This window comes from Grampus griseus (genome assembly GCF_964374135.1).
Source record: "Grampus griseus genome assembly, chromosome: 2".
NCBI lineage: Eukaryota > Metazoa > Chordata > Mammalia > Artiodactyla > Delphinidae > Grampus > Grampus griseus.
Window position 1 is genome coordinate 93,625,647 of NC_139018.1, and position 12,145 is coordinate 93,637,791.

Sequence of the window (12,145 nt, forward strand, 5' to 3'; positions counted from 1 at the left end):
AGCCTCTCTTTCCAGTTTCTTATGCATCTTTTCAGGTATATGGGCCTGTGGGATGAAACAAGCTTCCTCTGAACAGGACTCCTCAACATATGGTCGAGACAAAACCACTACAGATACATATCTGGGCCATCCACATCTAAGTTTAAAAAAAAAAAATACCCCATACAATGGCAGCAGGGATCTTAGTAATTTGTGAGAACATAAGCAAAGCTGCAAATGTCAGGGATGTTCATTACAACAGGTAGGATAGTTTCTTGGTAAAAAAAAGTCTATAGATATATCAATTCAATAAATATTTATTAAGAGCTATTATGTGTCAATATAAATTTCCAGTAAATGACACTTATGGAATCTAGGTTTTATGGATAATTTGTCAGATTTAAAATAACCACACAATTTCATAAGTGATTATTATCATTTTCACCTTATGTGAACATGATCTAGTAGCTTTTAGTTCATTTTCAATTATTTTTCACCATTCAAAATAAAACAAACTCAAATTTTATTTTAAAATAGAATTTATTGAATACCATAGTGAATTCAATACATTAAAAAAACTGTTTTTCTTGTCAGTATTGGCACATAATGAAGAGTTTTAAAGCACTGCCAGATTAACACTTCAAAAAATTTTAAATCATGTTCCATAAAAAAATAAAGCCTAGTAGTGCTATTAAAGTACTAATTTACACTAACATATCAAAGTGTTAAAAGAAAAGAATTTCACACTCAAACCTCCATCTAAGAAGTAAAAATTCAGTCATGTACTTTAAAAAAGGTTCTCATATGATCAAAAGACAACAGAAGGTATAAAACAAGCAAAACCCACGTAATTTACGTTGACTTGTCTCATTGGGAAATCTCAAGGCTGACCAGGTAAACTTTAGATACTGAAAAAAAAATCCATATTCCAAAGCAAAATAAGTTGTTTACTTTTTATGCCTAATCAAAGAAACAAATAATGACATTAAATATTCCACATTTTTTTCTTCTAGTTGCCCCTTAATTGCAAATAATGTAGGACTATTCTAAAAAATTTAGTTAAAAAAATTTTCCCCAATGAACATTTTCTTAGATACAAAAAGCTGTCCTTATGGAAACATTAAACAAGAAAATTTACATATATGATTTTCACTGTAATATGGCCTGTATATTACTCTTATAAATCATTTTGTTTACTCTGAAAATTCAGTAACCCAAATTGTGAGTACTACATAATTTCTTTCAAATTCCAAAAGGTTAAGTCATTTGATTCAGATCTCTTGAATTTATAGAGTATTTTTCTTCCAGGAAGCATAAACTGATTTTTACTCAGTATTTTGATTTTATTTTCATTACCCTCCCCTACCTCCTTTAGAATTACCTCTGAGGTAAATAGAGCACTGAAAATAAATTTTTTAAACTGTAAAACGGGTTGTTTGGCATAACAACTTTTTTCCTTGTTAATGGGAAAATATAAAGCCTTTCAAACTAGTACAATCCACTAGTCTGAAAAGCAATTCCTGTTTGTGAAGTCTCATTAGCTGAAATCAAGTTGACATTTTAGAGACCAAACTTAAATAAATTAGTTTCTGCTTATATCTAAGGCAGAAATTAAAAAAACAAAGGAAAACTGGAAAGCTCATTTGTATTTACTCTAAATGTACCATTTCATCAAAATCTCTATGAACATGTAACTAAAATCAATGAATGCCAACAGCAGATGGGTTAAAATTTTCTTCCTTCAAAAGAGAAATAAATTGCTGAGTCTACTAATAAGGTATTGCTAATCTAAAAAAAAATCTACAAGCTAGAAGGAAACATAACATCGTAAAATATCAAAGTCCTTTCCCACAAACCTCATATTTATCTTTGCTGAACTAAACTGAAGTAAAAATCATTGACTTTACAATTTGAGGTATTTAATAATTTGTTTGATAAACTACAAAAATGTTCATAGGGAATTTCTCAGACTTTTTTTTTTTTTGCAGTAAGTAATCTCCTACAATATTTCTTATTGTTTTAAAGACATGTTTAGGAAAAAACCAAACTTCTCTTCCCCTTAAAGTTATTGGTGGTGGGAGGGCAAGAGAGGAAGAAATGATACAGTCTTCTAAAGCCAAATTTCCATCTCCGCTATCTTTTGCTTATATTTTGATTCCCCCAATATTTCTGCACTTTATTGTAATTTCTATAAATATTTTCAGTTCAGTTGCTAGAAGGACTAAGTACAATATAAAGTTGATATTGAAGATGGAGAAACTTAAGAAAGTTCACTTTTTATGTTATTTCTATTTAATCTGTAAGATTTAAATAGCAAACTAGAACAAGGTTATACCTTCTTGATAACTAATGGTTGGATAAAGTAGAATTTGCATCAAAGAATTAAGATTCCAGACTTCTAGATGTAAAATTTTCTCTTAACATTCTTCATAAAATGTGGTTGAGGCTTTTGAATATTCTAAAGCTAGGATAAGAGTGCAGATAATTTTACTTAAAAAAGCTGTATTTTGGCAAACATTTTATTGATATTATAAATGAAAATATAGTTGGAGCTTTAACATGGCACTTAATCTGTTCTCTCTATCAGAGTCTGCCAAATAAATTAAATTCTCTGGAAAAAATTCAAACTTTATATTATAGAGGCAAAATTAACATGAACTCTTACTTGTCAGATACTTGTCATTTGCCATAAACCAAATGACCCATAAGTGTATTAAGTAGAAAGAAGGGCTGACTGTCAAGGGAGCTTCTACATCTATAAATTACGTAACTTAACAATTAACAATTAATCAAAAGCATCTAATTCCCTCAAATACTAAATTTAGTTCAAACATCAAAGGTCTGATCCATTTTTAAAGGCATTAGCTTTATCTTTTAATCAGTTAAACTGGCCTTAGGATGAAAAATCATGGATTTGTTCACATATCTTGTACATTATTCACAGAGAAATACAAAATCCTGCTGTCTTTGCAATCACTTTTCATTTGGGAATTTCTTAGAGAAAATAAAAGAAAATGGAAAGATAATGTGACCTATGACTCCCAGGATAATGTTCAAGTCCACATCTGAGATTTAGCAAAGAATGAGAAAGATTTTTTCAAGTTGGAAGATACCAAAGTGATTAGTTGGTCTAACATACTCATTTTGCAGATGAGAAAGCTGAGATACAGTTTTATTGTGCTAATAAAATTTACTCAAACTCTTGTAATTAAATTGAGACTAACACCCAGTCTCCTGTCTTCTGTCTCCAATTCTTTTCTCTGAAGCACACTTTGTATATTAGTAAACCACTCTCCATCCAAATTTTAAAAAGTTAACAGTGGTTTCCTATGAGAAAGGAGTAGGGATCAGGGGAAAAAAGGTAGGGGAGGGGATTATTAGGGATGTTAACACTCAAACAATGAGTCATATGTATTAATACATAATTTAATAAGAAAAATAATTTTTACAAAATATTAAGTCTTAACATTAGCAGAACCAAACTTCAGAGATCAGAAATACCATAGTGGAATTAAATGTTAGTTTAGAAATTTAAGCTACATCTTCAAGGAAACAGCAGAACTGAAAACTGTGGATTTCAGTTTTTGTTTCCTTTTAATGACTAGTTCTATATATTATGTTTCTCTATATCTGGAAAAATATTCTAATATAATACATATGTAGTCTGAAGTAATTTAGGTTCTCAAGTTTAAAAAAGGATTGGGATTTTTTTAAACTTACGCTACAAAAATACACATTCATATATATTCCCAAATTATGTATTTCTAACCTCTGCAGTGATAAAAGGTCTAAAATTCCATTGCTGAACTGCCTTCTTACATGGTCTTAAACAGTTGTTTCTATACAGCATAAAATTTGCATAATTCTTTACAGTAAAATCTGCTCAGAAATTCACTTTGACAAATACTTTTAACTATCATTAGAGTTGAAAGAAAGAGATTTCAGTAAGAAAAGTACAGGGGTGGGTGAAGACTTTTTTTTTAGAAAAATATACTGTATATATTACATCTTAAAAATTACACAGACCATATGCTTTTATTTAATGTGAAGGCACAACTTTAATGTAGTTAAAAGCAAATGTATTTTAATTACTTATCATGTAGTCGTCAGTACCAGCTCTTAAAAATACATATTTGCAAGCACAGCATTGAAGTTTCTTTCAGATTGTCAATTCAAAAGCCAATTTAAAATGGCCAACTCTATTTGTAGAAAGTCAATTGACACATTATTGCAAGTCCACATAATATTATTATTGGACAATCTGTTCACCAGCAGTCACAGGGTTTTCTTCATTTGTTGCATAGTCCAGATGGTCCATCATCTAGGCATAAATAAAAGATGTTAGGAAATGTAAATTTTCAACTTGCCCCTAGCATTCACTAATTTGGCAAAAGGAGTCCCAGTTTTTAAGAGACACAGAGTGCTCCATGGAACTGAGCACTCCTTTTGGAGCAATGTACTGTTTCAACATCCACACTCCTAAGGAAGGACATGCTCAGAGTCATTACTCTTTCAGGAAGCTTAATCATTAGACTAGGGCCAATCTGATAAGTGCTTTCTCTGGATCTTCCACTATTTCCATCTCCCAATATGAATACTGCCCTGCATGGCAGTGGGAATATCCATCACAAGATATTCCTGATGCTTATTCCAGGACACTATTCCAAGCAGTGTCCACTCCTACAAGTGGAAAAACTAAAAATGGCACCACAAATCACTGTGAGAATACTAGCTGGTTCAGGGACAGTATAACCTGGTTGACACCTTGAATTGACCTTAGGATCATTTAAAAATGATACATGAAATATTAAAAAGACTGTATGACAAAAATTTCTACTAAGGGCAAAGAAATTAAAGTCAAATGATATCTGAAAACAAAAACAAGAATATACTTGCCATAGACTATTTTAGGGGAATTACCAGTTGAACTTCTCTCAAATGATCACTTCAGTTCCTCCCATATTCTCATAAAAATCTTTACATGTTTGGGAATGAAGGAAGAAACACTTAAATGTTTTCAGTGTTTTTACCCTGTTCTTCAGATAAAACTAATTAAAAATAGGAAAAAAGGGACTTCCCTGGTGATGCAGTGGTTAAGAATCCACCTACCAATGCAGGGGACACAGGTTCGAGCCCTGGTCCAGGAAGATCCCACGTGCCACAGAGCAACTAAGCCCGTGCACCACAACTACTGAGCCTGCACTCTAGAGCCCATGAGCCACAACTACTGAGCCCACGTACCACAACTACTGAGCCCACGAGCTGTAACTACTGAAGCCTGTGCACCAAGAGACCGTGCTCCGCAACAAAGAGAAGCCACTGCAATGAGAAGCCCGCACACCACAACGAAGAGTAGCCCCTGCTCGCCGCAACTAGAGAAAGCCCACGTGCAGCAACGACCCAATGCAGCCAAAAATTAATTAATTTAAAAAAATAAAGTGTGACCTATAAAAAAAATAGGAAAAGAAAAAGTACTTAATGTCTTTCTGAAGATTGGCAAAGATTTTTAGATTGGTGATTAAATTTACGTATTGTGATGTAGTTTTTCCCTTCTCCTTTACTAAGAAGTAGAAGACAAGCAAGATAAATGTTCCCATTTTTATAAACTGATTCTAAAAGCTTTAGTGTTTTTTGGAAGAGGAAGCAGAGAGAGCAATAATTTTCAAATGGGGTCTCTGGACGTGCCAGACAAAGAATACAAACATGAGCTGAGGCTTTCAGCTGACAACTGTCTCAAGTGACGGAGACACCTTATAAAACCCAAACCTGCTGATACTCTGAGTCATTTCAAGCCCCTAAACAATCAGTTTCGAGGTCCTCTATTTGCCAAAGATATCCCCTAGATTAATGTAGTTGCATATTCATAGCGCTTCTGCAGCAGGTCAGTGGGGGGGGGGGGGTGGCGCATAAAAGCCAAATCAAGATAGGTAACAAAAAGACGAAGTTGTTGAAGAGCTGATTTTAGTCACAATTTAAACGAGAGAGGGAAAGAAGAAGCACATAAGATATATTTAGCCTCCCTCTTTTTCTATAGACACTCCAGTGTAAGAGGCCGGAGCTGTGGGGACAGAGAACTGCAGAATGGATGTTGGGGAAAAACCCTCTTTCTTCCCCAAGACCTGCTGATCCTGGTAACTATAACCTAATGAAATAATAGCCTACATAACTCTAAGTTATAATGTGCCTCTTCTTTCCTAATCCTCTGGTACCTCATTGGCACTGTAATCTAATCTCTAAATATAGAAATATATTAGTTAAAAAGAAAAAAACTTGCAAAATCAACCTATTGAGAAGTGACATCTCTACTCTGTATTTACTTTTCTTTACTGACTTTTCAAAAAAAAACAACACAGAGAAATAAAGAGCAAACTTGAAACAGGATTTTAAAAACACAACAAAAATTAACATAGATAATAAAATTAACCAGAAAATTCATGTAAATTTTTTTCTTAATATTTGTAAATAGGCAAGGTCAATTTAGAAAAGATGTTCTCTGAAACTGGGTCGACTAACCTGGCATTACTGATAGCTCTGAACCAATCTCCAGAAACAGCCTAATAAAATGCTCATTAAAGTGCAGGAACTGGAGAGTTGTTGATAGTACAGCAAAGTTGTTCTAAGTATTTCTGTATTCTGACTTGTCAGTTACAGCTTGTGACTTCTAAAAATAATTAGAAGCACTAGTGACATTTAACAGAGACAAACCCACTGTTTACTGGATCTTCACAAACTGAAAACTTACTTCCCACCCAGAGTAAAACAGCCCATTGGAGGTTGCTGCATAAATCTAACTCCACTGATTTAGGATTAGAAACAAAAAAAATTCTCCCCAAAGGATGATTTCTATTAATTGTTCTATATGCCAAAGTAATTATGTTACCGCTTAATTTTTCTCCTTAGAGAAAAAACACCTTAACTTTCTCTACACTCATTATAAAATAAGGAAAACTGAATATTGTAGCTCTTAAAGCACTCCAGAAAAATAGTTCATAAAAAATATAGTGTAAGTAGCTTTGAGGTACAGAAAAGAATATACAATTAAGATTTCCAAACTAGTATCATTTAATGAAATCCTATAGGAAACTTTACTTTTTTGATTAGAGAAATTCATGGAAGGGCTGAATGACTCCAAGTAAAATACTAAAGTATCTCTATGAAGTATCTAAGTTTCAGCAAAAAACAAGGTATAATTTGCCCTTTGAAAACAGTATAAAAAGGCTATCAGGGCTACCCATGACTTTTAAAAATCTCCAGTGGAAAAGTCCTGCTTTCTGCTACTCTTACACTCAATGCTAATATCAGGAATTAGAATGAATCAAATGATAACAGCATAAACAAATGTGCTGTTAGATTCTGATTTTAATTTATATTATTTGCTTTACATTTGATTTTTTTTTCGAAACAGTAGCAAAAACTTTTGGTACTTGCATAAAATGGTTATATATAAAGACTGTAGAGATATGTCTAGTTTAATGTTTCAAAAGTGCCACACTTTTACAATACCTTATTAACATTTTTGGTAATTTTATGAAGGTTGCTTAAACACAACCCAGAAGTTTACACACATACACAGAAGTGATTAAAGGTCAGTGCCTTAAGGACTGAACATTATAATTGCTTTGCATGAAGAATTTCAATAACATAGACTGAGAATTTACAGTGTATAAAAACACTGTTATCAGCACTGTGGGTTCCTAACACCTAGGAGCTAATAACTTAAGTGAGGGAAGCATACACAAATATCTACACTACAAGGCAGGTGTCAATAAGTATTTAAAGTCAAAGTCTAAAGAAAATATGGGGAAAGGTGAACCTGATTTCAATTGGAGAACTCTTGGATATCTGCTTGGAGAAGGTAGATTTTGAGTTGGGAGTTATATAAGGGATATTCTGGAAAGAGATACTGGAGGTAGGGGGAGAAGAGGGAAAGGATTATTATACTGTTAGCCAAAGAGATGAACCAGTAATGGCCTGAGGGTTGTCTTCAGGGCTGATTCTCAGGGCTCTCCTACACTAAGGCCATACCTAGTCTCCCTTTATTTTCCCTGGCTTGTTGAGGTTCCCTGTTCTACTTCCAAAGCCTCTGCTAGCCTTATGTGATTTCAACATCCACTTGCCTCACTAAGCTTTGGGCTAACCTACCTCTATAGATTAGATTCTCCTACCTCCCTGTAAGTCCAACCTCATTTTATGAACGAGGAGTCTTCAGAGATTAAATAATTTGCCAGAACTGATGCCAAAGCTATAATATACTGTCTTCCACAAATGACAACATTTGAGCTAAATTAAGTTGGACTTTAAAGGTTGGACAAAAGGAATGAGAGATTTTCTTTTTCACATTAACAGAAGGCATTACATTCTATAACTTTTAAAAAGGCTAGTTTTTTTGAAAAATAGACTCTCTCCTGGCAGCAGTTTATAATATTCTGCAACTAGCTTGCCTAAAATTTCAGGAAATGTCCATGCTTAATATTTTCTGTGGGAAAATGACCATGTTTAACAAAATCTTTTCTCTGAGGCTTCTGATGGCCTTTTACAAATAAGTTAAAAGGAAACAGATTTAACAAAGACCCAAAGTTTTAATATCCAAACCAGGAAAGTAGAAATCAGTTAATGAATTGAAAAATAACCACCAAACCAACAAATAAACCAAAACAAGAAAACTCAATTCCTACAAATAATAATAGCAAATACATTTATAGTGCTAACAACGTACCAGGTACTGTACTAAGCAATTTGCGTCTATTACAGCAACATTCTGAAGCAGGTTGATTATTATCCCATCTTACATTGGAGGAAACTGAGGCACCAAGAAGCTAAGTAACTTGCCTAAGGTCACATGGCTAATAATTAACAAAATCAGAATTCAAACTTAGGCAGTCTGGCACCAGACTCCATGCTTTTTATTACTATGTGGTATTTTATATTCTGAATGTCTTATGTAATAAAATTATGATACCACACTACAAAAGTGAGAAGTGTATTACCAAAATTGTCTTATTTTTTGACACTTTAAGATGGATTTTCCTACAATCAACTGTCTTATTTACTGTCTCTGTCTTAGAGTGAAGGCCCTGGAGACCATCCTTCTGTAACTATTTACTATGGCTTTGTGTCCAGCTGCAATGATCTTTAACTTTATATGTAGCTGTTGTGAATCAGAATCATCATTTCTTTCAAGGTCACAATTGTTAAGAATGAAACTTGAATGATCCAGGGCAGAGCACTTATTCATAGGGAATATAAATGCATCCCTTGGTTGAAGTCCATTCTTACCTACCATCCCCATTCTCCTCAATAAAAAGCATGGAGAGAGAAAGGTGCTATAATAAACCACCCGACCCTTAAAGCTGCATTAAAGGGGAAGGAAAATTTTACAAGTAAAAATAAAATGCTGGTGATGAAAATAACAACAAACATACTTAATTCTGTAAGATAGTACCATGTGCTCTCATTAACTGTCCCAAATTTAAACTTTAACCCTAAACAAAGTTTCCCCATGTTGCTCATCCTCTTTGTCCTGATTTGCCTCATAATCAGTTAATAAGATAAGTGCCCCTAACAGGAGAAACCTCTTGGCCACAGTTCTGTCCTGAGCCTTTTCTTCTCCCTCTACATTCTCACTCACGGAGTATGCTAGTGACACTCCCAAATTTCTGTCTCTAGCTAGGCCTGTCTCCTGCATATCAGGAGATGTTTATTCAACTGCTTACTTCTCTTTTCCTGGTAGTCCCATAGGTATTCTGAAATGTCCAACATTGAATCATCATCTTATCTCTCAAATCTGTTGCCCTTCTTAATCTCAGTGAGTGGTGTCACCATCCACCCACTCAGCTACCCAAGTCAAAAATCTTGGACTCCACTTCCTCTCCCTACACTGAATCTATCACCAGATCACATTAATTATGCCTCTAAATTTCTCTTGACCTTGTTCTCTTCTCTCAATCTCACTACCTTTCTAACTCTGGCTACCACTGCTTCTAATTGTAATAGCTACCTCAAGTTTTGCTCCCTCCTCCAATCCATTTTCTAGATTTCTTAAAACTCTTAAAATGGTCTCCAATATTCTTAGGATAGAGTCCAAGCCCTTGAACGTGGCTTACAAGACCCTACAGATTCTTTCCCTTGCTTCCTTCTCCAGTTTTCATCTCCTACTGCTCCCCTATTCTTACTCAATAGGATAGCCATCCTAAACTTCATTTCGTTCCTAAATCTGTCAATGCTCTTCCCTCCAAGCCTTTTTTTTTTTTTTTTTTTGCACTACACGGGCCTCTCACTGCTGTGGCCTCTCCCATTAAGGAGCACAGGCCCCGGATGCACAGGCTCAGTGGCCATGGCTCACGGGCCTAGCCACTCCGAGGCATGTGGGATCTTCCCGGACCGGGGCACAAACCCGTGTCCCCCCGCACTGACAGGCAGGCTCTCAACCACTGTGCCACCAGGGAAGCCCCCTCCAAGCCTTTGAAGTTATGGGTCTCTCAATATGGAAAACATGGCTCAGTCTTAAAAGTCTCAACATAAACTTAACATTCTTTTTTTTTCTTTTTGGCTGTGTTGGGTCTTTGTTGCTGTGCACGAGCTTTCTCTAGTTGTGGCCAGCGGGGGCTACTCTTTGTGGCAGTGAGCAGGCTTCTCATTGTGGTGGCTTCTCTTGTTGCAGAGCACAGGCATGGGGGATTCAGTAGTTGCAGCACATGGACTCAGTAGTTGTGGCTTGCGGGCTCTAGAGCGCAGGCTCAGTAGTCGTGGCGCACAGGCTTAGTCGCTCTGTGGCATGTGGCATCTTCCCAGACCAGGGCTTGAACCCTTGTCCCCTGCATTGGCAGGCGGATTCTTAACCACTGCACCAACAGGGAAGTCCCATAAACTTAACATTCTTTAAGAAGCTTCCCTTCCTCAAATCACCTTTGACTGTCTCAAAACCATAAGCACTGGGTGTCCCACTTCTAGTTTTCATGGCACCTGCCATAACTAACATTCATCACACTTTATTGTTAGTGACTCTATTTGTATCCTCCACTAGACTCTAACTTTCAAGAGGCCATGAGAGTAGGCCTGCTTCTAACTTGTTCATCTTTTATCAACAGCACATACAACAGTACTTGGCTCAATAGAACTGCTCAATAAACATTTGCTAAGTGAAGAAATAGAAAACTATTTTTAAAACATGATGACAAAGAGCACTTCTTGGGATGTGACTTTCAAAAACTAGTATTAGGGACTTCCCGGGTGGCACAGTGGTTAAGACTCCGTGCTCCCAACGCAGAGGGCACAGGTTCGATCCCTGGTCAGGTAACTAGATCCCACATGCATGACACAACTAAGAGTTTGCATGCCACAATTAAGGAGCCCATGAGTCACAACTAAGGAGCCCACCTGCTGCAACTAAGGAACCTGCCTGCCACAACTAAGACCTCAAGCAACCAACCAAATAAATAAATAAATATTAAAAACAAAACAAGTATTAGAGTATGTGTTGTAGGACATACTTTTACTTTTCAAAATCTATAAAACATTCCATGTGGGTGTCCTCTTTATGGAAGTTACAAGCTGTCTTACTAGTTTAGTCAAGGACCTTGTGGCCATAAACTAATTCTATGTGTATAAATACAAGTTGAGACAATGGCATTGTGAGGTAGGAAAGGCAGGTATTTATCCTAATCTCAAAGAAATTATAAGACTTAACCCAAAGAATTCTAAGCTGGTGCTTTTTTCAATTATAGTAGTCTAACTTAATGTGCTAATCACCTCTTGTTAAATAAAGATGACACTACAGGGCTTCCCTGGTGGCGCAGTGGTTGAGATTCCGCCTGCCGACGCAGGGGACACGGGTTCGTGCCCCGGTCCAGGAAGATCCCACATGCCGTGGAGTGGCTGGGCCCGTGAGCCATGGCCACTGAGCCTGCGCGTCCGGAGCCTGTGCTCCGCAACGGGAGAGGCCACAACAGTGAGAGGCCTGAGTACCGCAAAAAAAAAAAAAAAAAACCAACCACAAGGTGGATATGAACTTTGAACTGTATATCTACTAACAGAATTGCAGCCATCTACCCAAAGTATCTCTATTTTTGTTCATGTGATCACTGACATGCATGCATGAGGGTGGATGACAGAGGGTAGTTTGTTGTAATAGGGCAAAGAAGAGCTAACTGCCTCATGAAGGGATCAA

The 12,145-nt window shown here is 36.0% G+C and overlaps 1 protein-coding gene across 2 annotated transcripts in view; it reads right to left on the reverse strand.

Moving 5' to 3' along the window:
- Positions 1–512: 512 nt before the first annotated feature.
- SPPL2A (signal peptide peptidase like 2A) overlaps positions 513–12,145 on the reverse strand; it is a 52,588-nt gene continuing 40,955 nt past the window's right edge. For both annotated transcript variants that reach the window (XM_082648222.1, XM_082648221.1), the window contains one exon: positions 513–4,300. In XM_082648222.1, coding sequence (XP_082504348.1) covers positions 4,229–4,300 — 72 coding nt within the window. In that variant the 3' untranslated portion in view covers positions 513–4,228. The remainder of the gene's footprint in view (positions 4,301–12,145) is intronic.